The sequence below is a fragment of the Eucalyptus grandis genome, chromosome 6, assembly GCF_016545825.1.
Source record: "Eucalyptus grandis isolate ANBG69807.140 chromosome 6, ASM1654582v1, whole genome shotgun sequence".
NCBI classification, from domain to species: domain Eukaryota; kingdom Viridiplantae; phylum Streptophyta; class Magnoliopsida; order Myrtales; family Myrtaceae; genus Eucalyptus; species Eucalyptus grandis.
In genome coordinates this window covers 40,939,196-40,965,248 of record NC_052617.1, presented here as the reverse complement: position 1 = coordinate 40,965,248, position 26,053 = coordinate 40,939,196, and the positions used below count along the sequence as shown (strand labels likewise).

Sequence of the window (26,053 nt, the reverse complement as noted above, 5' to 3'; positions counted from 1 at the left end):
TGACCCAGCTTTTGAACGCTAGAATTTCCCATCGTGCATACCATCCATCTGACGCTACTTTTGGTTCACTCAGATGAACTCTTTCCCGGAAAACGAAGGTACCTGATTCTACTTATCCGAGTAATTCAGTAGTTTCAAATATCTTCCAATAATTCCAACCGTGAACAAATGCTAAAGGCACACAGAATTAGGGTATATATGGAAGTTGGGTACAAGTCAACCTCACTTGAATAGGATCCAATCTATCGGAGTAATTGAGCAGTTTCATGCCAGAAGTTGGGTACACGCTTGTTCGCAAGAGACGACCATTGTATAAAGCAAACGAATAAAGAAAAAAGATCATCAACAATCTTCAAAAAGAACACATTTCTCTGCCTGTGGAAGTTGACTATACAAAATCGAAAGTGCAAAGCCCCTTTTTACATCCAATCGTACCAACTTCCCCCCTTCAAAGTGTCCAAAAGGGTTTAATTTGTAATATATATTGCGTATTGTACCAGCTATGCTTTGTAAATGTCATGCAGCTTCAAGCTTACTACAAACATTTAGAAAGAATAACCTTCTTCAAGACATTGTGTTCTGATATCTTGCATCAAATGTTGAAGTACAGTGGGTTTACTAGTAACAATACCATCGACATGTTCATACAACATCTTCTGCATGGAATCCAAATCATCAACAGTCCATGCGTATACCTTCTTCTTTCCCCTATAAGATAAACAAAAAATCCAGGATTAACAGTTTGTAGCTTATACAATTAAGCTGTCAACAGTTTGTAGCTTATACAATTAAGCTGTCAACACCATTGCACCAGCAAATCACAAGAGATTACGTCAAAAAAAAAGGACCATTATGCAATTAAATGAATAGTTAGAAGGGAAAATTTTGCAGAAAAGAGAATTTTTGGGAGCAAATTACAACAAGGACCTGTGAATCTCCTAGAACACGCAGATGTAATGATCACATAAAAACATTTGAAAGTAGCGTAAGTACTACATTTTACAGTCAAGGGTGGTGAGCGAACCATCCTCCATATTTCAGGAGGCTAAGGAGCAATTTGAAAAGTCCCCTCCCACAGGACCCAAAGAAACATAGAGAAAGCAGTTGAAGGTTTTTGAAGTAAGTTACCTGTGAAGAGCTCTCATAAGCCTATCATCAATCAAAGGATGGAAAACGCCAACTACTCCAGCTCCTTTCACCCTCAAGAGATTACTTCTTCGTCCAGTGGATGGATCTTTCATGACAATGTAGCCTACCTACAAAGTAATCAAATAGCTTATTGACTGCCATAGCACAAATGAAAAGTATATTTACCACTCTAGCATAATGATGAAACGGCCCCTTATGGCAGTGCAACAAACTTTTTACAGTTCCAACCATATAATCTAGCTCAATAAGTCCTACGCATTTAGATAGAGCAAACGTTATCAGGTACCATTCCCACATGCAATGATGGCAGGGGTCAAAACTACCCACAGATGTAAACAGTATAATTAGCTTGATTTATAGTTCTTTTTATTAAACAAAACCAAACTCAGCACAGCCTAGTCATCAAGGAGATTTAGCCCAAAAAGTTGACACCATGGAAAAGTCAATAGGATTAGTAAAATTCTGACCAGGTCCACTTGGTCAACATTTAACCATATTTACAAAATGATGAAACAAAGACAATTAAGAAAATTAGGATATACATCATCTCAAAAGATTATCTCCAACGGCAATAAGAAAAAACATCTCTAGAAATCTTATTGCAAAACTTTCCAAAGCCACAAGACTATCCTGAAACCTGAAGAAGAGAAAGAAGTGAGAAGTCCTTACCGTCAAATTTGATGACAGTTTCATTACTTCTCTGACTAGATCATCATTTTTAGCCCACATGAGGCAATTGTTGCATTCCGTCATCTCAACCTGAAACTCATAAGGTGTGTGATACATTACTCCTAGAGGTCATACGTTTTAACAATGATTTCACTGTCAATCTCTTGATTGTCACCCACAAACTTATATTAAGTCTTTATGGGAAATCCCACATGCATTTGTTAGCAATTCCACGAGGTGAAAGATGATTCAAACTCATTGGGAAACAAGAAATTCCATATAAGTTGTACCAAAATTGCACATGGAACAGGAGAATCAGATGTTTCACTCACAGCAGATCACCAAATGTGTCATTACTTGGAAGAAATGACAGACAGGTTCAGAAAGGAGCTTGCAATTGACTACCTCAAGGTATTCACAAACTTTCCATGTAGATTCATATGCTTGTGAGAGGAACATGCAAAGTGCAGCTAAGTGGCACAGCAAGAAAGTTCCATACTAGGTAAGCAACACAAATCTTGTTCCTCTCTCTAGTCTAGCTTACAATGTCTATTACTGATGGTTGGGATGTGGTTTTTACACCAAGGCTACGGCACACTAAAGAACACATTTGTTCAGCTTTGCCCAGAAGTTCACCTAGCTTTAATAATCAAATAATACCAATAATAACCAGCAGTTAAGTGGGCATGACCTAAGACAGAAGCTAATATAGCTCATGCTGATTCATTATTGACATGATTAATTTAAGTCTTCAATGGCTTTCACAATTGCTTCTCAACCAGATTTAGAGCGTTCTCCGAATTTATCATCTTCCTCCTTTCATGATGAAATTCATAAACTCTGATTCTTCTTCTTTCATGAGGTTACATATCGTGGAATTTCCAATTTATCAGATATTTTAAAGAAATTACAATGGACCCCTGTTATATGGAAATTACACAAACATCACGTTTCAAGAATGATATATCCTCCCATTAAACTTGATAATCTATCAAATTTTTTAATCTTTCTTGTATGAAGGACACATGAACACTCTGCATGCATGTGGACAAAGTCCAAGCCCAATAAGTACAAAAATACAGTGCGAAAACTTTTTGATATGAAAAGAGCATAAATTCTAAATGGAGGGTGTATAGTAATATAACCAGAATGCAACAGGTTGCAAGATAATTTTCCCCATCTTCAGCTAAAAAAACGGAGAATTTTGGAAGTGTTAACTGCCTGCCTGACTAAAGTGGAAGAGTAAGCTCCTATATTATCTGGGACAGGCCTGTACTGTCATGTGCCAAGAGACCTAAGAGGTTACTCGTCTGATGAATGTGATCTGCTCATAGCAACAAATTTGAGCGTTATAAGAAGCACTCTTTATGTATCCAGATTCTGCTAATATCCTTGGTCTTATCATAGGCCCAGTATACAGAATCTCACAAAAATGACACTTGTGGTCACACAGATTTAGGGTATTTGTTAGCGGAAAGGTATTTACAGTTTTGGAATGTTGTTGCTTGATCACACAGATCTGCTCTATTTTTAGTGTTCAAGAGAAAAGTTTTTCTTGAATGTTTTCTGGAAACAATCTCCACCAAAGAAACAACCAAATGGTCAACCCAAATACATGTAATCCATCTAGTTGCAGAGACACAGAGAAAGAGAGAGAGAGAGAGAGACCAGTAGTCACTCACAGCAGAAAGGATATCCTTCGCTAGTCCACTCTCATATGATGGAGGGCCAACTTTGGCGTCGAGAATCACCTGCCGAACTGATCTTGAAACTGACTATTCAATCATCAGGAGTACAGGGAAAACCCATCAAAAGGGAGAAATATAGCAAAAGGAAACTGAAGAAAATGATAATGCATAAAAATCAGATTCAGAGGTCCACGTATAGGTAAGATACCTTCAAAGCTTCCGTAACAGTTAGTACTTTGCTATCAGCAAACTTCAATGAAGACTGATGGGTACTCTCAAGTTCTTTTATCTGCAACAACAAGCTAGAAGAGAATCTCAATCAGAATTTAAGTAGAAGCCTTCAACTGAAAAACACACATTCAGGAGATCAAAGGCCAATTTTTTGGACGTAGCGGATGTATAAAATGTGAAATCCTCCCAAAATAAACTCCTTGTTGAGAATGTTTGTCTGTAATCAGACATCTTAAAGGAATACAAATTAGATGGCCGCCTCTAATTGCCACATTGAAATTTTCCAATGTACAATCATCCTATTGGAACAATGTTAGGCCATGCACATTTGTAAATAAGTAAGTCTTTTCAGCTGAAAATGAAATAATCCCCCAAAAAAAAAAAAAAAAAAAAAAAAGGCGCCAACTGTCTTTGATACTTTGGAATTTGTTCTTCTTGAAGCTATTGCTGCTGCTATTGTTGTTTTATGGATGTTGAGGTGACAATATGCTGTTTGAACCATGTAGATATTTTTTAAAGAATTTCTTTGACAAAAAATTGATGAACTAGGACCTAAGCAGGTCCCTAAACTGCTCCCCCCTGAATAGACCATCCCGGGGGGACTCCTCCTCACAAGCCATTTACAGGCAAGTGAGGGGAGAGTAGTATGGGATAACGGTCCCATTGGGTATCCCGGCCAAGCCCGAAAGGGTTAGGGACCCACCTTTGATCCCCGTGAAGCCCTTCTCCTAGCATACTAGGCTGGGTTCAGGGAAATGATAAGGCCTGGGCAGTGGCACACTGCCCACCTTGTTCTTCTTGAAGCTATTGCTGCTGCTATTGTTGTTTTATGGATGTTGAGGTGACAATATGCTGTTCGAACTATGTAGATATTTTTTAAAGAATTTCTTTGACAAAAAATTGATGAACTGAGAATGAACTCCTCTAACAGAATATTATGTTGGACAAGTGAACAATATTCCCTGTTAGAACAGAACAGACTCGTTACAATGTGAAAAGATTAGGAGGCCTAACATACGGTTTACCTTGACAAATTTACTTAGGCATTTTCTCACAGGATACTTTGGACATTGTGTACGCAATCCATATTTTGTATTTTTAAATGTTTCAATTAAGTATCTTTGCATGCCAAAAGCAACCATTACTGACTCGACCGTACTGACCTCCTTAAGGCTCAAGTGACCAACTCTGGAAGTGCCATCACCAGATATCCGCTGCAGATCCCTGCCATTGAAACTTAAAAATCAGGATTCTTCTTGCTTCGTTCAACATAGATTGCCAACCTAGGACACCCCGATTGCAAAGATATTACAAGATCAATCTTCTAATTGAACTTATTCCTTTATTTCAACCAGTACAAATTCTCGCTTTCCTTCTGCGAACTTAACACAATTTCGCAAAGCAGGTAGCATATTGTCCTAATGTTAGAAAAGCTTGTGCGTTTATTCGGGTACAGCTGGAATGACTAGATCTATAAAACACATATGGTTGACATCAGCTCAATGATGTGGCAATAGATGAGGTTTTCTGTGCACATAAAGCAAGAATTCTAATAAATTTAAGGCATTGAACATACTACTAAATTACATACAGAAAATTTGTCCATGAAAAACTACTGTAAGTATTTCTAGGGGTATTAAACATAAAAAACATATATTAAAATATATTAACTTCTACTATTAGTCTTTCATTTGAGCTTCCCTTTTCTCTCACCCCTCAAACAACAAACCTCTAGATCTGTCCCTGGTAATATGCTTTTAAGAAATGAAGACAATACTCAGACACGTGTTAGTAGCTAAAGAGTGGATTTTGGGTTTAAAGCTCACATATCCTCCTTCAAAGACAATATATGCATATTACTTGAAAAAATCTATTTCTAGGAAACTACTACATCCAATTCTGCTAAATGACCAACAGTAGCTAGCATGTCACCAAAGTCTATATAAAACCCCTAATCCTGCATTACATCTATGTCAAAAACCATTTTCCATTCAAATTAAATTATGTTTAAACCAGATAAGTGCAAAATGGGGCATCATGAGCAAAACCGACAAACCTTTCATTTAAAGAAGAAGAAAGGGTAAAGTTGGAGTTCAAGGCTATGCCATGATAGCATTGTGAGAAATACACAAATGAAGATCTCAATCACATAACAAATCCGAAAGAGAAGTTATAAAAGTAGTCAAGTATTGAATTATTTCCTTGAAAGTGTCGATTACTTGTGGCGGAAGCAGGGTTGAAGCAGTGAAGTGTTACATAAGAAAAAAAAAAACAGCTAATTTACCTGTCATGCAGAGCAAGCAACACACCATCTGATGACCGAGAAACATCAATCTCAATGCAGTCTACCTGGGAACGAAGAGCATCTTGATATGCAGCCATCTGCGGAACAATAGAAAGAAAAATAACTCATCAATTCAAACTTTCAAACATTGACAAAGTGATACTTATTTGGATTTATCCGTCACATTAAATAATTTTGTTATTCTCTCTTTTCATGCTCCCATATCCAGTGAAGAGGAAAAGGGCTTGGTTCCTATGCAGTCTGCAGCAAGCAAATGCCTTTCCTTTTTACCAAACTTTTGTTGGTCGAGTTGCTTCCCTTAGCTAGAGCCTTGCGCCATTAAGAATAAAACCTCTTGACACATTGGATTTTCCCACCCTGGCTCAACAAACAATTTCATTAAACAATCTAAAAAGAGATGGATGCTCACTGTGTTGGCGAAGGCCTTATACAAGTCACCACCATGAGCACACACAAGAGGTGGACTGTTCAGCCAACTGCACTTCTTTAATTGTGCCTGCATGATGTTTGAAAATTGTTAATGCAGGCAGCAGGCCAGATTATGTTGACCTCAATACAATCATGAGCAAGACTTCCGTTTGACCTCCACAAAATAACCATACTGCATTGCCTGTACAATCTAACTCAAATAGATGCAAGTCAGAAGATGATGACAAGCAAATTTCACAATCCAGAACCAGATGAAGCAATTATTGGATGGATTTTGTTAAAAGTGCCCCAGCCACTACTTGAGTAACCAAATGAGAAAATCTCACAATTTCCGAACATTGATTGTCCTTACAATATGCACAGTCAATGCTTTAAAATCCAACTATTTCCTCATTAAGCACATCTAACAAGTGCTTTGGGGGCACTTGTTAATAAGGCCTTTATTTGAAATGTGGCAACTCTCACATCAACATCAAGGCAGCTTCCATACAACATCAGGAAGCCTGGGTTTGGAATAACTGAATTCAGGCTGATGCAACATGAGTGAACCCTCATCACACTTTGATAGGCAATAGTACCATTTATCACACCAACACCAGTATTAAGTCAGTAATAGAACACTGAAAACACCCTCTGTGGATATAACAGGACAAGTCTATTTCAGTATAACTTTTGCATACAAGTCCTTAGCTGTTGTACCAGCTCAGCCATTATCACTTAATTTCCAAGAATAACCCATGTGACTGAAAGTCACCCTCAGCCAGAATCATCCAAAACCGGGACATCATATTCAAAGCTCTTAATTGGAGTCGGAAATATATGCATGACGGAATCCAAACATGAATGTACACAACCAAGCTTTTGCCAACATTGGAGACATAAAGAAGAGGCATCATGCAGGGCACAGCCGACTGACGAACCAAAAGGGTATATAACATAGAACTAATTACCGGAGCTGAAACGCCAGTGCAGACATTTTCTTAAATTACATATCATTCGCTTCGTCCTAAACGGAAAAGTCACTTTCCTGTAGCACCGGTACACGGTACAGAAGAAATACGATGTGGGTCGATGCATTAAGCCGAGATTTTCCTAGCTCCGGTCCTTAAAATCAATGTCCGGCAAGCAATATCCGCACGTACGAACAGCAAAGAAAGCAGAACGCGAGGTCGACCCTTTTGCGGGCACGTAATGCGAGGTGAGGACAGAGACGAGACCTGACGGAAGGACCTGAGCCGGAAGTGGAAGAAGATGGGGGGGAGGAGGGCGATGAGGGCGAGGCAAATGATGAGGATGCGGAACTGCCTTCGCCACGAATGTCTCGTCAGCCTCATCGGAAATCCATACGATCCACCGCCAAGCTCTCGCTCTCGCCTCCTCCCCAGGATCGCCATGTGCAGAGATCTCCGGGAGACGAAGAAGAACTTCTTTTCCCCCCCTCTTTTCTTCGCGGGTATGGTGTACGCCAGGAAGCTCGCGTCGCTTCCCTGCTGGTTTGTTGATTCGGAATGAAGCTTTTTGCGTCTGCAGGGGGTTGAGGAGAGGAAGGAGACGGAGCGAGTGCTCTTGACTATTGACCTGTATTATTTTCACCTAAGTCACTTAGATCGAATTGATTCGTCACATTCCAAAAACATTTCGTTTTTGCCCTTAATCACTTGTAATTCAACATTACAACTCAAATATATTGATCATAGTATCCTAACCAAATAAGTATTGGCTAAACCATAACAAAAATAGAAGTTGAGAAAAGAGGGGAAATGAAATCTCATTAGCCATACTTCCTAAACGAAAAAGGAAGATGGGTGGTTCAAATCTCCACTTTCTCGGAATTGGGGCGGCTAGAATTAGTTTGAGTGTAGATTTCGATTCTACGCCTTACAAATAGGTAGGAGCGGGACAAAAGTTTAAGAATGAAAATTAGAATAAGATCGACAAAAAAAAAAAAAAAACGGGAGAGGGAATGGAAAGCTTGAAATTCACTTGATTTTAAGATTACTCAAGTTACTTATGAATTAGAAAAAAATCTTAAACTTATTATAATTATGCAAATTTAATCTTAAATTTTTTCTATCCAAAACCTCCAAATCAATCCCAGGCATAAGCGATGGCGGCCTACAGATGCCAATCAATCAAAATTAGTTTGATATACTAAATTAATATAATTACAAAAAAATTAAGAGTTAATTGACATAATTAAAATAAGGTTATGATTTCTTCGATAATTTTGCCTGTGAATTAGTAACGAAGAAAGTACGCACATTTTAGATGCAATACCGTCAGAAACGCTCGATCCCTTAAAACCTGCAGAAGCCTCGACGATTCGGCTAAAGATGCGAGGGAGACCTTCGCTCGCTAACCGCGATCCGTAGACCGGCTGAATTTTTTATGAAAGCGAGATCTCTCCTCCTCCTGGAACAATGCCTCACCATGGCCCAGATGAAGCAGATCCAGTCCCACCTCGCCGTTTCCGGCGCCCTCCTCGACCCCTACGCCGCCGGCAAGGTCGTCGCCTTCTGCGCCCCCCGCGACTTCTCGCACGCCCACCGCTTCTTCCGACATCTTCCTCGTCATTGCCGGACCGCTTACGTCTGCAACACCATGATCAAGGCTCTCGTGGATGCCAGGGAGCCCGGGTCCGCTCTGGCTCTGTACCAGAGAATGGTGGCGGATTCCGGCTTCTTGCCCAACAACTACACGTTCTCCTTCTTGCTCACGGCTTGCGCCCAGCTCGGGGACGTTCGCTCGGGGTCTAGCTACCACTGCCAGGCCATCCGGCTGGGATGGGAATCCTATGACTTCGTGCAGAATGGGTTGATTCATCTGTACGTCACTTGCGATGCTCTCGAATCGGCTCGCAGCATTTTCGACGCGAGTGCGAACCGAGACGTGATCACCTGGACTGCTCTCATTAATGGGTACGTGAAGTCTGACCAGGTGGATGTCGCGCGCAATCTGTTCGACGAAATGCCGGACAAGAATGCCGTTTCTTGGAGCGCGATGATCAATGGGTACGTGCAGGCTGGCCTGTTCAGGGAGGCTTTAGAGCTTTTCAACGCCATGCAGACTCTTTCCGGGCTTCGTCCGAATCATGCAGGGGTCGTCGGCGCACTAACCGCCTGTGCCTTTCTTGGCGCTTTGGATCAAGGAAGGTGGATACACGCCTACGTGGACAGGACAAAGATGAAGCTAGATACGATATTGGGCACTGCACTTATCGACATGTACTCGAAATGCGGTTGCGTGGAGATGGCTCATCGCGTTTTCGAGGAGATGGAGGAGAGAGATGTGTTTGCCTTTACTTCCTTGATTTCATGCCTGGCGAATCATGGTCGCAGTAGAGATGCGATTGAGCTGTTCGGGAGGATGATGACCGAAGGAGTTGCGCCTAATGAAGTTACTTTCATATGCGTGCTAAGCGCTTGCAGTCGGATGGGTATGGTCGACCGCGGTTTGGAAATATTCGGAAGGATGAGCGAGAAATACGGGATCGAGCCGGGAGTTCAGCATTACGGGTGTTTGGTGGATCTATTAGGCAGAGCCGGGATGCTGGAGGAGGCGAAGCGGGTAGTGAGAGGTATGCCGATGGAGCCCGACTCTTATGCTCTCGGGGCATTGCTCAATGGATGCAGAGTTCATGGTGATGTGGAGTTGGGAAGAGAAATGGTCGAGAGCATAATTCAAAGGAGGCTCGACCACGGCGGAGTTCACGTGTTGCTTTCGAATCTATATGCCTCGACGAGCCAGTGGGACGATGTTGTGAAAGTGAGGAAAGGGATGGAGGAGAACAGGGTTAAGAAGGTTCCCGGATGTAGTTCGATTGAAGTGAATGGTGAGGTCTGCGAGTTCGTTGTGGGAGACCGGTCCTTTGCGCTCATCGAAGAGGTCGCAACACTGTTACGTGGGATCGAGAAGCATTTGAAGTCCCTTCGCCTGGAGGAGGAGGGCGACATGGGATTGGCGGACAATTGTTTCTTCTAACATGTATATCACCGGTGCATAAATTCAACAAGAGCGATCGCTCTCCATGTATATCACCGTTGCATAAATTCAATTAGACCGATCTCTCTCCATTTGAAGATATCTTTGGGTAAAATGCATCGTTAGCCCTTGAAGTTTTAAGACCCGGAATTGGAGGGTCCCTAATGTCATTCTTGCAACAAAACTAGCCTCATATCTGAATTTATTTATTTTTCTAATGAGACCCGAGTAAATTTCGGCTATTTAAACTAAAGGGTACAGATCTTTTTATGTGTCATGAATGAATTCCGTATGGCACGCAAAAAATTCGAAAGGGTTATTGCCAACTATTGGTATCAAAGTAACCAGACCTACCCCCAAAAACCAACACTCGCAAGAAAACACGGATTCGAGCTGGGATTGCCTTTCGTGAAACAAGTTACCTTGGATTCGAGCTCCAAACTAGTTTCTGCCCTGCTGCTGCTTGGTGAAAGTAAAACCGAGGGAATTACTTAACAATGGATAGAATTATCCCAGCAATGTAGCATGCTTGCCGCTATTCTTACTATTCTTACGGCTGCAGAGTTAGGAAACAAGCCTTTCATCAGATCGTACTAGTTGGGAGAACACAAAGCACCGGGCATCAATGACGAGGCAGAAGATCTTCTAATTCAACAAGTTAGGCAACTATATGGCAGAATTTTGCCAGTTTTACACATTACTTGTTCAAGACACAGCTAACACTAAGTATGAACATCTAGCTTTTTCGGAGCCAAAAGCATTATCGATAGTTTCACATAGATAATTTTGTGGCACTGAGGTAAAAAACTTATCAGGTAAAAATGCATAAACAAATTACACAGAGCAAACTTGAATTCTATTTCAAGTGGGAGAATATAACCACAAGCAGTGAGGAAACTATGGAGAGCAAGATCCTAACGTAAACATACCCACCAAAAGTTCTTAGGAAGCAAACCAAAACTCATACTTCATTGCATTAGCCTAAGAGAACTGAATGTATTCTCGGGATGATACACTTGAATGATACTGCATTCCACGCAAGAAGCAATTTCATAAATAGGGTCACTCAAAATGACCACACTTTTTCCTGGCCCCAATCCCTACAAATTCTCAAAAAGTTCTGAAGTACCTTCTTAAATTAATGACAACCGATGATGAGATCTGGTTATCACACTCAGATTTAACAAAAGGGCATAGATAGCAATAGCATGGCACTTTTTCGCAAAGCAGTAAAGAAAACCAAGCCACAAGTAGGTGAAGATCCATCCAGGATGTAGCATAACCTATTCTGAAATAATAAGTACCCTCCAGCATTTCTCATGCTCCACAAAAGACATGAGACCAAGTACTTCCCAAATTTCCATTTGTTAATCAAAATTTAACACAGAAGATCCCACTAAAAATGGCTTCTTTATGATCCCTGGGTCACAACTATCACTAAATTCACTGCTAGAGAAAACAAGATATTTTTCATATATTCTCCACCTTCTTTGAATAACAACAGGGAATTAGAATAATTGACAAACTGAGGTTATCTAGTTGGCATACAGTCATACTTCTGTAAAACACCAAATTATTATGCTACCTTGGACTTTGAAACTATGGAACTCTAGTTTTAAATCTCCCGGGGTTGATTCCTGAGGATGGTACATTACCTAACAAATGTCGACATAACATACCACCCACACACCGTTACTTGTTAAGGAGCCAAAAACTTTGATTACAACTATCCTACAACTCTGGTGGGAACTTGGAAACTGTTCTAACCAGCACACAGAGTGGTTGTACAAGGCAAAAGAACAGCAATAGGACTAAATCATAATCCGAAAGTTCCAACTTACAAAACTTACTCCTTAAGCTTGGTTCAAGTCTAATATCCTAATAATTTTCAGAAACCCTCTTTCTCTTTCCCGTTCCTAGAAGCTCTCCCGGTACTAAAAGCTCAAGATCTGGTGGCAGTAGTGTCACCACGAAGCAATAAGTTATCAGATCATCCTCGTTTTCCTCCAACACTCAACATATATATATATTCAAAAGAGAATCCCCATCAATACAGGAAGCCCTATTAGTGAGTTAGCCATCTTGAGCCAACAGATTCTCAGACTTACAATGATACCATTTGGCTAACACACCCAATACCGTCCAGGTAAGATTTTAAACCGAACAAAGTGTGCCACTATGCAGCCAAGAGTCCCAACACTACACTATGGAAATGAAGCTTAATCATTGAGAGTAAGCTTCTACTTTTTAAACTGTTTAATAGGAGAAAATCAAATGAAATTAGGAGGGACAAGCACACTGAGAAGGTGAAGGATAAGAAGCAAGGAAGCAAGGAAGCAAGGAAGCAAGGAAGCAAGTCGAATGCCTTCTCAGACTTGAAACTTGGACAAAAGAGGTAGCAATGAACAAGAGCATGGTCTCTCATTAAGGTCAATAGGATGACCACTCTCAAAATCAAAACCCTCGTCGCAGGTATAGAGCAGGATCCACAGCAGAGGGCAAATCATCAAATCCACTTCACAGAGGAACTAATGTATAATCCTAACATGAAAGGAGACCAAACCTAATTGATTTCTTGCAAAGCCCTATAAGATAATGAGAAATGAATAGCATCAAACAAGAGTTAATCAAACACAAAAGCCACATCAAGAAGAGATCTAAAACGCAGCTGATGCTTTAACTTAATTGCAGAATAGATTAAGACCCGAAATTGGGCGATTGAGTTAGGGACAGACAATTAAAAACAAAGCGAAAGCCTTTCTGACAAAGCATCAATCATCCAGAATAAACGCGCGGAACTTACACGAGACTAAAGACAGAGTACACCACACAATTTATTTAAACGATTATACGAAACTGTTCATACAGCATCTACAGGCTTCAGGCTTTGGTTGGGGCTGGGAAGGCATCCGCGGCAGGAATTTTGACATAGCCCATCTTCTTGGGGCTCGCGTCCTCATCATCCGACTCCTCCTGGAAATCATCGCCGCGGTGGGTAGCGAAGAGAGACCAAACCAGGTACATGGTGGCTGCGGTTAGGGCGCCGCAACCGACGCCGAAGAGCAAGGCGACGACGACGCTGAGGATGTCCACGGTGCGGTCGCGCAGGGAGCTCAGATCGAAGTACCCCAGGGGCACCGGCCGCTGCTGCCGCTGCAGGAGCTGCGGATACCGCGGGCGCTGCGGCCCCTCCTCTCGGGAAGGGAAGACGCGGCGATCGAAGAAGACGAAGGCGGGTCTGCCATCGAATTGGCGATCGGAGGCGTCGAAGATCGTGATGACCTCCTCCGACGAGGCCGAGGCGGAGGCGGAGGCGGAATCGGAGGACGCGAGGTCGACGGCCGGGAAAGAAGGGAGGAAGTGGGGGCGGTGGAGGGGGTGGTGGTGGGGGTGGTGGGGCTGGCGGAGGAGGGCGGGGTTTCCGGTGAAGGAGAAGGAGTAGGCGATGAGGAGGGTCTTGCAAGGCCTCGCGTCGACGGCGAGAGGGAGGAAACCCCACTGGAGGACGATCGCCGCCAGCAGCAAAGGGAGGAGGCACGGCCGATCGCGGCGGTCGCCATGGGAGGAGGACGGCGAGGAGAGGAGGACGAGGACGGGAGGAGTGGAATTTCCAAAGTCAACAAGTCAATCGAGCGAACGAACGAACGAACGAACGAAGAAGCCACCGATGACCTGATCCTTTACCGAAGGATATATATATATATATATATATATATATACACCACGGCAAAAGCAAGGTATTTGCGTTTAATTTTACTCACCCTTTTTTTTACCGAAAACAATAATAATTAATAAATAAAATTCGACCAACAGAAATTAAATAAAATTCACATCCTTTTTAAACGTCTTAGAAGAAAAATGAAAAACATTACACAATTTTTTCCCTCTACAGTTCACATATATTCTTCATAGCTCGAGTTTAATAAAACCCCAAAAGATTATAATCAATAATTCTTGGTCAAAAACGTGCATAATCAAGTCATAAAATTCAACCACAAAAAAGTAATAAATTTTGGTGGAACTTTTCTGCTACAGTACGATTCAATTAGAATAAAATGTCAATTCTCTTGTTTAAAATGATGAGATCAAACTTAGATGATCGAATCCCAAAACGGAAGCTAGAAACCCCATTTTTGACGCATAAAAGGTTGATTGCATATTTCAATAATGATGTGGAAGTGCCGGGAAAATAAAACAGTGTTTGAGGTGTATTAATGCATTTGATTTCAAAAGGAGAAGTAAAAGCGAAGATATTTAAATCAGTAAAATCAGATTTAAAAAAAAAACCCTTAAACGAGTTTGTGTAATGATAAAAACACTTGATTAAATACATAGATCAATTGAGAAAATGTCAATTTGTGTAATGATCGCATCATTTTTGTCCCATAAAACTAAACCAACATCTAAATTCAACAAAATCTCTTTGGATTCCATATTGAACTCGAAACATGATAAGCGAAGCCCTTTCACCGTAGATAAATTAGAACATGAAATCATGCTAATTGATTCTTGTTAGGACTAGAGAGTGTACAGGACTATGTACAGTAGAAATGTAATTTTTTCCTTAATGAGCACCATTAGAAAAATAAATATTTACATGGGTATGGATTTTTCGACATCCCAGTTGACTAAGTTACACCATTTTAAAGCCAAATTATAAGTACTAAATGAATCGAGCACTGTTCTCTCTTATGCATTTTGTTATCTCTCTCACGTGTACACAACATACCACGGAAAATCGACTCCTGATAATGATTTTCACGTTTATTTGGACTCTCTTGGGATCGACTCTTTTCACTTCGTCATATCTGATGAGCCTAGCAGCCTAAGCCCTCCTAAACTGCCTCAAACCCGATTGGCTTGAGGGACATTTTTGGGTTATAAAAGCCTAGCTCAACCCAATTGGTCTTGTGATGGGCCGGCCTGACCCCAGCTATATGCCTCTATTGCTTTTTCTTATCATCCCTAATTCGCACTCCTCTTTTTTGCTTTACCTTTTCTGCACATGAACTCAACCAAAATTCAACCTAGAACAATGAGATACGGAGGAAAAGAAATCTTCACTTTACTTTCAATGATGTGATCATTCATCTTTGAATGGGTCATTTTTTTTAGGTTGCGTTTGGCGATTAGGATAAAATTCAGCATATGATAAAATTTATCATATCCTATGTTTAGTGTCTACTTAATATAGGATAAAGTCGAATATAAATGAGATATAGAATGAATTAAATAATTCTATGGGAGAGGTTAGATCAAGGCAGATAGGATTTCTAATATCCATAATGAAAAAAAAAATATACAAATAAAAAATTAATTAGAATTATATTTGAATATAAATAATATTTGAATTTTAATTTTAATATAAGAAATTCAAAATAGCAAAAAATAAATATCATTTTTTTAATTTAATCTTATTTTTATTTCTATAGTTGAATTTAATTTTATCTTGTAACATAAATTCGATATATAAATATATATTTATTACATATTTTAGGTGTTTTAGTATTTTAGGTATATTAGTATAATTTTCTATTTAATTAAATTTTATTAGAGAATGATGGAAAGGGAAGAAATTAATTAAAAAAGAGAGGAAAATAAAATAAATAAAAAATATAATAGAGAAGAGTGTCACGGGAAATTTTTATTATCTTCGTTTGTAAAATTTTTTTATTCATATATAGGTGTTTATACCAAACAATATATAATATGATGTGAATATGTCTAACTTTATTATTGTAATCACCAAACAATAGATAAAATATAGTAAATTCTCCTAGATTTCATATCATTTCCAGTTCAGTTTTATATTAGTTAGAAATTCAGATGACTAAACGTAGCCCTAACTCATTTCCCTTAATTCTGGATTTGGTTTGTCTCTAGGCATCCCTTTTCCAATGGGTTTTTCCTCCTTTGCATATAGGATAAAATAAAATCTCCTTCTTTCTAGATTCAAAAAATATGAAAGGAAAATCTTTTCGCAAGCAAAATAGGAAAGTGACAATTTGTTCTTGAGCCAAAAGGAAAGTGAGAATTACTCATTATTAATCTGCACGAGCAAAAGTCACCATATATACTAATTCATGCACAGACTCAATCGATGGTTAGCGTGTAATTTGGTTTATTAACCAAAAAGGACATGCTTTGGTTGTAATTAAAGCAGAAATAAACATATTTTATTTATATGATTTGACCTAACAATCGAGTTTATTATATGTGCGTGTAACCAGTGGGATGAATATAGGAGCGCTTATTTTATATCTTATAACCCTGCTGGTGAGACTTCCATGTCCAGATGACCACAATTTCCCCCCTTTCTTTGCTATCCATGGAAAAAGGATGGAAGGACGGTTTTTTTCCAAGAATCGTTGGAGAGAATAGTGAGGATGTTGAACGGGCGAGAGAGGGATTGAGACCGCCAGCTTGACTTTGTGCCGCTCTCCCTCTCCCTTTGTTCTCCTCTCTTTATCATTTTTTTCTCAATTCCCTTTCCTCTAAAAACGAAATAGAAATTAAAATGCATCATTCAAAACATGTAATAAGATGTGTTTATAATCCATGTGGTTTATTAATGTTTTATAATTTATGAGCAACAGAAAATCTTCTTTTAGCTTCGATAAAATAAGTTCATGTTATTATGCCTGTAATTCTCAACATTCTAGTAATGATTACATGCATAAAAAGAACCCTATGATGCATAGGAACTTACAATTTACATTATTGAGTCACATAAATTGTCAAAATATCTAGAGATAATACAAGATAATTTCTCTAAAATTTGTATTATTGGGTCATAAATCAAATGGCTCCAAAACTACCCATCTTCATTAGTCTGCCCCTCGAATTTAAATTTGACATGCGTACTATATAAGGAAGGATTGGCTAAATTATTCTCTTCTTCTTTTTTCCCATTAGGTAGTTTGACGATACATATAGAATTTTGAATGGAGAAAATTTATATACTTAGACTGTCCTAACCAAATCCGTACGTATCTAAACTCATCATCTCATATAATGAATTTTATTGAATGAGCCATATTATATCTTAACATAAGTTATGCAGTGTGTCAACTGATTTAGCTACAATAGTCTATATTGTATACGAAGAGCTGTTAGGTGACCATATAATATAAATTAAAATCAAAGGGGACCATGAGGTCTGGTGGAATCCATATTGTCTTATGGAGCTACCCATTTTTAATAGTCAAAAAATGTTTTAATACACATACATTCACTTAACAATTGACTCCACATGTTACTATTTCAAAAATCAAATATCTTAATAAAACAGTCCTAAGTCCATAACTGAAATGAATATATAGATTTTTCGTTTTATTATAAGAAGTTCGTCTAAAAAAGGTAAACCCCAATCCATGAAATACCATACTAATTTCATGAATTTAGTAAGATACAAGCCAGAGCTCAGATTGGTGGCTAACAACGGATCTATAATTTTTCGCTTGGCAAGTGCAAACATGATCTTTGATCGCAAATAAATCAAGTGTGTTTGTTTTAGAAATAAGAGCAATTTTTGTAATTTAAAAAAAAAAATCCGACGGAAGTTAATAGTTATTTATCTATTACGTTTTTAGCCTAAGATTGATTATTAAATTTTATTGAGTCATCGGTTTAAATTCTACAAAACACCCCTATTGTCATAGATGCTCCCATTTGAAAGCAAAACTCAATTCGAAGGCAAAACAGTGTAACATTACTTAAAACCCCTGTAGACAAATTATTCTATCACAACTGCAGAAAAGTGCGTGGGGGCGTAAAACACATTAGTTGTGTCAAAATAAGTTACGGACTCATTTATCAAATCATATTTAATGAGCTGGATCAGGTATATTTAGTAAATGAGTAAAATATGGATTTAAAATTGTAAAGTCCAAAATAATATAAGTGTTAAATAAATGCACAAGTTACTTAAACCCAACTCACCTCTATAACCCTATTTTCACTATCTCGCTTCACTCAATATTGTACTATGTCACTCTGTGCATTTACCTTTTCTTATATTGTATGAGATACGGATGTTTTCTAGTAATATGGATAAAGCTAGGTACAAGTTAAGTATGTTTTGAGTCGAATATGAATCATTAAATTTATACCGCATAAAAATAGGTCAAATTTAGTTAAACCATTTTCAACTGTTTGACCAATCTATTGTTGACCTAAACATAGGATCATTTGTACTTGATGATACAGGATACTGAATTTGTGTCGCTAAACCAAAATAAAGTTTATCTCCTAATCACTAAGCAACTTCACGAATTAAATATAAATACATATATTTAAAAATATATGTTTTTTTCTTTATGGATGACAATGATAATATTATATTTTCATTAATAATATGTAGTTTTGCTAACCGCAGCACCATGCGGCTAATGTTCTAGTGTTCATTAAAATCTGATCTCAAGACCTGCATATGTTCGGAACAAAGTAATCCTACAATGCCCTCGTTAACAAGGAGAGTGATATAAGCTAAATCGAATGTTATATAAGAAAATGTGTGCTTATTGTCGACTTTATTGAATCTTAAAGTGACATAAAGTGAGCTCCTGTACTTTTCACTCGGCATGATTGCACTTCGCACCATCTGAAAAGGCAAGAAAAGAAACAACGGCATGCGCTATTTATTCGGGGTCGTTTTCTTTAAAACCAATATGTACGAAATTGCCACCAGCTATTCTGGCCGAAATCTATTTATAGTCTTTTTTTAATTATTTTTCTGCTGGGTACGATTTAACCTTGCGACGAGACAATATGTGGGATTGTCATGTATTTTAAGTAGACCCGTTCATTTTATCCAAATCGACCTATTTAATCCATTTATAATCCATTTATTGCTATGCAAAAATTTTGACCAATACTCGACCCGATCCATACTTCAATCCATACCCGACCCATTTAACTAAACTTAATTTATTATACATATAGATTAGGTAGCACGGACACGGCGACACGTCATTTCTAAAAAAATAGAGAATTTCGACACGTTCCGACACGTTAAATATTAAATAAATATTTTTATATATACATGATTAATTATTGTGTTTAAATAAATAAATAATAAAAAAAGCCTATAATAAATCTATACTAATAACATGTATTAATAAAGTTATTCAACGTACGCAAAGGCTCTTGATCCGTTTCTTTTATCGTCTTGAAAAAAAAAAGAGAACCTTTACAAATTTTGCCAAAAAAAAGAAGTTATTTAATATTTAATATTTCTTTTTAGGGTTAAATGGTCCCATCCATTTATTTCCCCCACCCCACCCACCCATCGCCTGCCTAGGTAGCACGGACACGTTTGAAGGGCCTCCGTGTCGTGTCGAACACCCTGACACGTGTCCGACACGCTCGTACACAGTCGAACACGCGGTCAACACGGGTCGGAGTTTCCGACACGTGGTCAACTCTTTCCGACACGCGCGTCGGAGCGTGTCCGGAGGTTTGTGGGCGGATCCGCAAGTGCGAAGGGAAGAAAGTGATGGAGGGTGAAGGCAAGGGTGAGGGAGCTAAGGCGATGCCGCGAGCGACGACGAGGGAGGGCTTCGACCGCCGACTGCAACACTGAGAAGCCTTCTCGATCGTCTTGGTTGGCTGCGACCGCCGACTACAACGCCGAGATGGAAAACGAAAAGGCCGCGATGGAGGGCTGGATGCGAGGCTACAACGGCAAAGGAGGGAACGGAGGCGAGGCAGCGGTGAGAGAGGTGGAGACCAAGCGAGGGAGAGGAGAAAGAAAGTGATCACCGATTGCTAGGGTTTTCAATTTTTGGAAGAAGAGCAAGGAGAGAGAGGATGTGTCGACGGCTTCTTGGGGAGAAAAAGAAAGCCTCGTGCAGTGCAGTGTGACTTTGGGAAGAGACGTGTGCAGGCGGTGGGGTGGGGGAAATAAATGGATGGGACCATTTAACCCTAAAAAAATATTAAATATTAAATAACTTTTTTTTGGCAAAATCTATAAAAGTTCTCTTTTTTTTTTTCAAGACGATAAGAGAAACGGATCGAGAGCCTTTGCGTATGTTGAATAACTTTATTAATACATGTTATTAGTATAGATTTATTATAGGCTTTTTTTATTATTTATTTATTTATGAATTTGAATAAATTAATTTAAACACAATAATTAATCATGTATATATAAAAATATTTATTTAATATTTAACGTCGGAACGTGTCGAAATTCTCTATTTTTTGAGAAATGACGTGTCGCGTGTCGTGTTGTGTCGTGTCGCCGTGTCCGTGCTACCTAGCCGCCTGCACACGTCTCTTCCCAAAGTCACACTGCACTGCACGAGGCTTTCTTTTTCTCCCCAAGAAGCCGTCGACACATCCTCTCTCTCCTTGCTCTTCTTCCAAAAATTGAAAACCCTATCAATTGGCAATCGCCTTCTTTCTCATCTCCCTCGCTTGGTCTCCACCTCTCTCACCGCTGCCTCGCCTCCGTTCCCTCCTTTGCCGTCGTAGCCTCGCATCCAGCCCTCCATCGTGGCCTTTCCGTTTTCCATCTCGGCGTTGCAGTCGGCGGTCGCAGCCAACCAAGACGATTGAGAAGGCTTCTCAGTGTTGCAGTCGGCGGTCGGAGCCCTCCCTCGTCGTCGCTTGCGGCGTCGCCTCAGCTCCCTCACCCTTGCCTTCACCCTCCATCACTTTCTTCCCTTCGCACTTGCGGATCCGCCCACAAACCTCCGGACACGCTCCGACGCGCATGTCGGAAAGAGTTGACCACGTGTTGGAAACTCCGACGCGTGTCCGAGCGTGTTGGACACGTGTCAGGGTGTCCGACACGACACGGAGGCCCTTCGAACGTGTCCGTGCTACCTAGCATATAAATATATATTTAAAAAAATGGTATTGCTAAAATAATTTTATACAACACAAATTTAAGGGACAATTTGTATAATTTTTAAAACAACTATTTTAAAAAATCGAATTTTAATTATTTTTATTTTTTAAAAAATAAAATTTTAATTATTTTTATTTTTTAAATATAAATTTTCTTTTTCTTCTTCTTCTTCTTTGGCCGACCGCCGGCCACGACGACGGCTAGCGGTCGGCCACAAGCGAGCCTTGAGCTTGCTCGGCTCGCCAAATCCAGCGAGCTCGAGTCTCCCAGATCGGCAAGGCTCGAGCCTTGTTGAATATCGACGAGGCCTCCGCATCACCGGATCCGGCGAGCTCAAGGCTCACCGGCATCGGGTGAGGCCTCCGCCTCGCTAGATTGGGCGAGGCTCGAGCTCGCCAATCCGGCGAGCCTCGAGCTCGCCGGGTGTCGGTGGCCTCACCAAATCCAGCGAGCTTGAGTCTCCCTAGATCGGCAAGGCTCAAGCCTCGTTGAATGTCGGCGAGGCCTTCGCATCACCAGATCTGGCGCGACTCGAGGCTCACCGGCGTCGGGTGAGGCCTCCGCCTCGCTAGATTGGGCGAGGCTCGAGCCTCGCCAACTGGAGAGCCTCGAGCTCGCCGGGCGTCGGTGGCCTCGCCGGATCCGGCGAGCTCGAGCTCGCTCGACACCGGCGAACTCGAGGCTCGCTTGGCCGGTCGGCCGCCGACCATCACGTGCTAGCGACCGGAGGAAGAAGAAAAAAAAAAAAAAAAGGAAGGAAAAAAAATAATTATAATTTCTATTTAAAAAAAATTATAAAGTTAAAGAGAGAATAGAGAGATTGTGAGGTTTTGGCTTTGGGTGAAAATAAATGGGTTTTAAATGCATGTAGAGTTGACCCATATAAGATTCATATATTTCACTTGCTAACCCATTTAAGATTCATATATTTCACTTTCTTTAATTTTAAAACCTACTATACTGACCCAAAAAAAAAAAAAATTAAAACCCATTATGGGTGCTTTAGAAAATAAGGCTTGACCCATTAATGACCATTTAAACATAAATGAGTCCATGTCAATGACTCATTTTAACATCTCTAATTTTAAGTGAAATAAGCGACGGAACATGGGTTTGGAAATTTGGAAAACGCATGGAGTTAAGGCGCGGTCAGTAACGACTGAATAAGATACGGTGATTTTAAGTACGACCAAAAGCATAGAGTACCGCAGGGAGAATATGCTGTTCTATTGCGCAATTGCCAACAATTTCGACGGAGACCGCGATCTCGCCTCGCCTCGCCTCGTCCCTCGTCGTGAGGCTCGTGCCCCTCTGATCGATGTAATCAGCTCGTTGACCGGGAACCCATTAAACTTTCCATCCTGCTCCGTCTTGAATGGCTCATTAGCCGAGTGTGAACCCTCTCGAGTCTCGTCATAACTCGAGAAAACTCTTTATCATTTCCCTAATAAAATAGAGACCGAACAAAGAAAGAACAGGGAGAAGGAGGAGCGGGGATCTAGCACGAGTCGTTGACACCATCACCGAGAGTACCCGAGAGTACCACGCGACAGAAGTCCTATTGGCCGGGAACTTCTTGCGGTTGCGGATAAGGCATGGATACAAGCTCAAACGATTGTTGCAGATCAGGAATATGCACGAGGACATAAATACCAATTTGATTACAGGGGATGTCCGTCTTATTAAGGAGTTGGATCATCCAATAATCTCCTACGAGCTTTAGCCTAATTGGACTTACCGAAACTTCGAATGTGATTCGCCCCGAAAAGCTCGTGGACCCTTTCACATGCGACTGATTCTGGACGAGGGCGACCCCATCTGCTTCGCCATCTCCCTCAGCAGGTACTTCTGGATCTTCCCCGTCGAGGTCTTGGGCAGCTCCTCCTTGAACACCACCGTCTTGGGCACCATGTAGTGCGGCATCTTGCTCCGGCAATACTCCACGATCTCCTTCTCGGTCGGCGGCTGCCCGCCCCGGTTGGCCTTGATGCTCACGAACGCGCACGGGGTCTACCCCCAGAACTCGTCCGGCCTCGCCACTACGGCCGCCTCGTGCACGGCCGGGTGCCCATACAGCACCGACTCCACCTCCACGCTGCTCAGGTTCTCCCCGCCGCTGATGATCACGTCCTTGGACCGGTCCTTGATCTCCAGGTACCCGTCCGGGTGCATCACTCCGACGTCGCCCGTGTAGAACCACCCGCCCCGCATGCACTTGGCGGTCCCCTCCGGGTCCTTGAGGTAACCCAGCATTACGCATCCACCCCGGAGGACGATCTCGCCGAGCGTCGACCCGTCCCGCCTCACCGGGGCGCCCGACTCCGGGTCCACGACCTCCACCTCCGTCATGGCCACCGTCCGGACACCCTGCCTTGCCTTGAGCCGCGCCCGCTCCCCCGCCGGCAGGCGGTTCCACTGCTGCTTCCAAGCGCACGACACCACGATCCCCTCTGTCTCGGTGAGACCGTACCCGTGGCTGACCTCGAACCCGAGCGACTCCGTCCGAAACAGCACTGCTGCGGGTGGTGGGGCGCCGGCAGTCATGATCTTGACCGGGTGCTTGAGTTGCTCCGCGTCGGCGCCGGAGCCGGAGCCGGAGCCGGAGGACAACATGTTGAGCACCACGGGGGCGCCGCACATGTGGGTCACCCCGTGCCGCCGGATCAGGTTGTAGATGGTGGCTGCGTCAAACTTGCGGAGGCAGATGCTGGTGCCGCCCACGGCGGCGAGCCCCCAAGGGAAGCTCCACCCGTTGCCATGGAACATCGGGAGGGTCCACAGGTAGACAGGTTGTTTCGGGACGGCCCAATCCACGAGCGAGTCGACGGTGATCGAGAAGATCCCGCGGTGGCAGTGGACCACGCCCTTTGGCGACGATGTCGTCCCCGACGTGTAATTGAGTATCATGGGGTCCCACTCGCTGGCTGGTCGGATCCACTGGAAATCGGGATTGCCTCTCTCGACCAGGCTCTCGTAAGTACACCAGAAACTAGCGTCTCCCCGTGACGAGGTCAGCGGATTGCCTACTTCGTCGGCGGCATCGTCATCCGCGATGAGGACGAGGAGCGGACGTTCGGAGCTCGGGGGAAGCATGGAGAGGGCCTCGAGGACGAGGGCGCGAGACTGGGGGTCGACGAAGATGAGGTTGGAACCGCCGTGACGGAGCAGGACGGAGACGGTGCGGGCGTCGAGGCGGGTGTTGATGTTGTTGAGGACGGCGCCGCTCATGGGGACGGCGAAGTGGAGCTCGTACATGGCGGGCACGTTAGGGGCAACGACGGAGACCACGTGGCCCCTGCCGATGCCACGGGAAGCGAGCGACGAGGCCACCCGGAGGCACCGGCTGTGGGTCTGCGACCATGTGTAGGTGGTGTCGTTGTAGATGACGGAGGGACAGTCGCCGTAGACGGTGGCGGCTCTTTCGAGGAAGCCGAGCGGGGTCAAGGGCGAAGAGTTCGGAGGGCTGGGCTTCAGCTCGTCCATGGCGACACACTCTCTCTACAGTCGACATTATCACTGTCTCCTTCATTGATATGCGCGTGAGGGCAAGGTCGTACGAAGACGGATGGACCCGCTCTATTCTATACTCTCTATCTATATTAGATAGACCTGTGCCCTGTTTTGGCGGTGATAAGAAAGGCGGATGCAGTTTGGCAGTAATCGGAAAACATTAAAAAAAGATAAAGGTGTTGGAAATCATAAAATATAATTGCATTTTAAAAATTTTAAAAATATAATTAAATCCTAAAATTTATCACCAAAGTATAATGAATCTCAAAACATTTAAAAAATACAATTAAAATACAATACTTGTTAAAATATCCAATCAAGTCATTTCATTAATTTTTGAAAGTTTTAAGACACAATTTGAGTAACATGACATTAACACATAACAAGACGCATATAATGAATCTACACTAAAAATGCCAATTCACCATTTGTTGATATCATTTATTATTTCTATTTGACAGATTCAATTACATTCTACTCTAATAATTCATAAAACTTGGAGGAAAAGAAAAAAAAATCTACATTCTATTATTAAATTAAACATTTCACAACAAGTCAGAAAAAAAAATCCACATTTCAACATCAAATATAAATAACAAGGAGTCTTTCTTTTCCCCTTTATTATTTTTTTTTTTTATATTTTTACATTTTGTCCCTTATTTATTGAAGTTTTTTAAAATTGACATCATGCATATCAAAATCGTTTGTCGGAATTTTGGACTTGAGCGTCTAATACAACATGAATATTTCCGAAGAGTATTGGTGTTTCCTATGATATAGTTGTACTTTTATGACCAATTTTACGACTTGATTACATTTGTTGAAAATTTTAAGATTCGATTGTATTTTGACAACAACTTCTAGGACTTTTAGTGCACTTATCACTAAAAAAATAATAATATGACTTACCACTAATACTTGGCAAAGCTTGCTAGCATTTGTGGAATTGGAGGAATTAAAGATTATTTTAGAGAGACTTCTTCATTCTAGCTACGCCTGTGAATCTGATCTTGCGATATGTCGACCATATGATGTTTGCTCATTTAGTAGAAAGTAGATTATCTGCCGAAAGGGAGAGAAGAAATAAGTTTGTGGGTTGAACCCCCTCTCTTTGGTTGGGTTAAACTCAATTCCGACAGATTCTCTTAAGGCAACTTAGGCCTAGCTTCAGTAGGTTGACTTTTTTGTGGTGACATAGCCAATTGGCTTGCTGGATTCATGCAATAGTAGGAG

At 41.4% G+C, this 26,053-nt stretch overlaps 4 protein-coding genes across 4 annotated transcripts; 1 reads left to right on the top strand and 3 right to left on the bottom strand.

Moving 5' to 3' along the window:
• Positions 1-288: 288 nt before the first annotated feature.
• LOC104449783 (glycerophosphodiester phosphodiesterase GDPD4) lies at positions 289-8,058 on the bottom strand. The gene is made up of 9 exons (XM_010064043.3): positions 7,689-8,058; positions 6,452-6,538; positions 6,022-6,119; positions 4,901-4,961; positions 3,715-3,795; positions 3,501-3,593; positions 1,819-1,908; positions 1,129-1,256; positions 289-708 (listed from the first exon to the last, which is right to left on the bottom strand). The coding sequence occupies exons 1-9, from the start codon at positions 7,863-7,865 to the stop codon at positions 546-548; spliced, it is 978 nt and encodes a 325-aa protein (XP_010062345.3). The 5' UTR covers positions 7,866-8,058; the 3' UTR covers positions 289-545.
• Positions 8,059-8,727: 669 nt separating this feature from the next.
• On the top strand, positions 8,728-10,552 carry LOC104449782 (pentatricopeptide repeat-containing protein At5g66520). The gene has a single exon (XM_010064042.3). It carries the CDS (start codon positions 8,860-8,862, stop codon positions 10,450-10,452), a length of 1,593 nt encoding a protein of 530 aa, XP_010062344.2. The 5' UTR covers positions 8,728-8,859; the 3' UTR covers positions 10,453-10,552.
• Positions 10,553-13,110: 2,558 nt separating this feature from the next.
• LOC104449780 lies at positions 13,111-14,076 on the bottom strand (the record flags this gene model as incomplete). The annotated part of the gene is made up of 1 exon (XM_010064041.3): positions 13,111-14,076. A coding segment is annotated over one exon (744 nt), but the record flags the coding sequence as incomplete, so codon positions are not given.
• Positions 14,077-22,906: 8,830 nt separating this feature from the next.
• On the bottom strand, positions 22,907-24,820 carry LOC104449777 (probable acyl-activating enzyme 6). Its single transcript, XM_039314766.1, has one exon. The coding sequence runs from the start codon at positions 24,791-24,793 to the stop codon at positions 23,321-23,323; it is 1,473 nt and encodes a 490-aa protein (XP_039170700.1). The 5' UTR covers positions 24,794-24,820; the 3' UTR covers positions 22,907-23,320.
• Between the last annotated feature and the right edge of the window lie 1,233 nt (positions 24,821-26,053).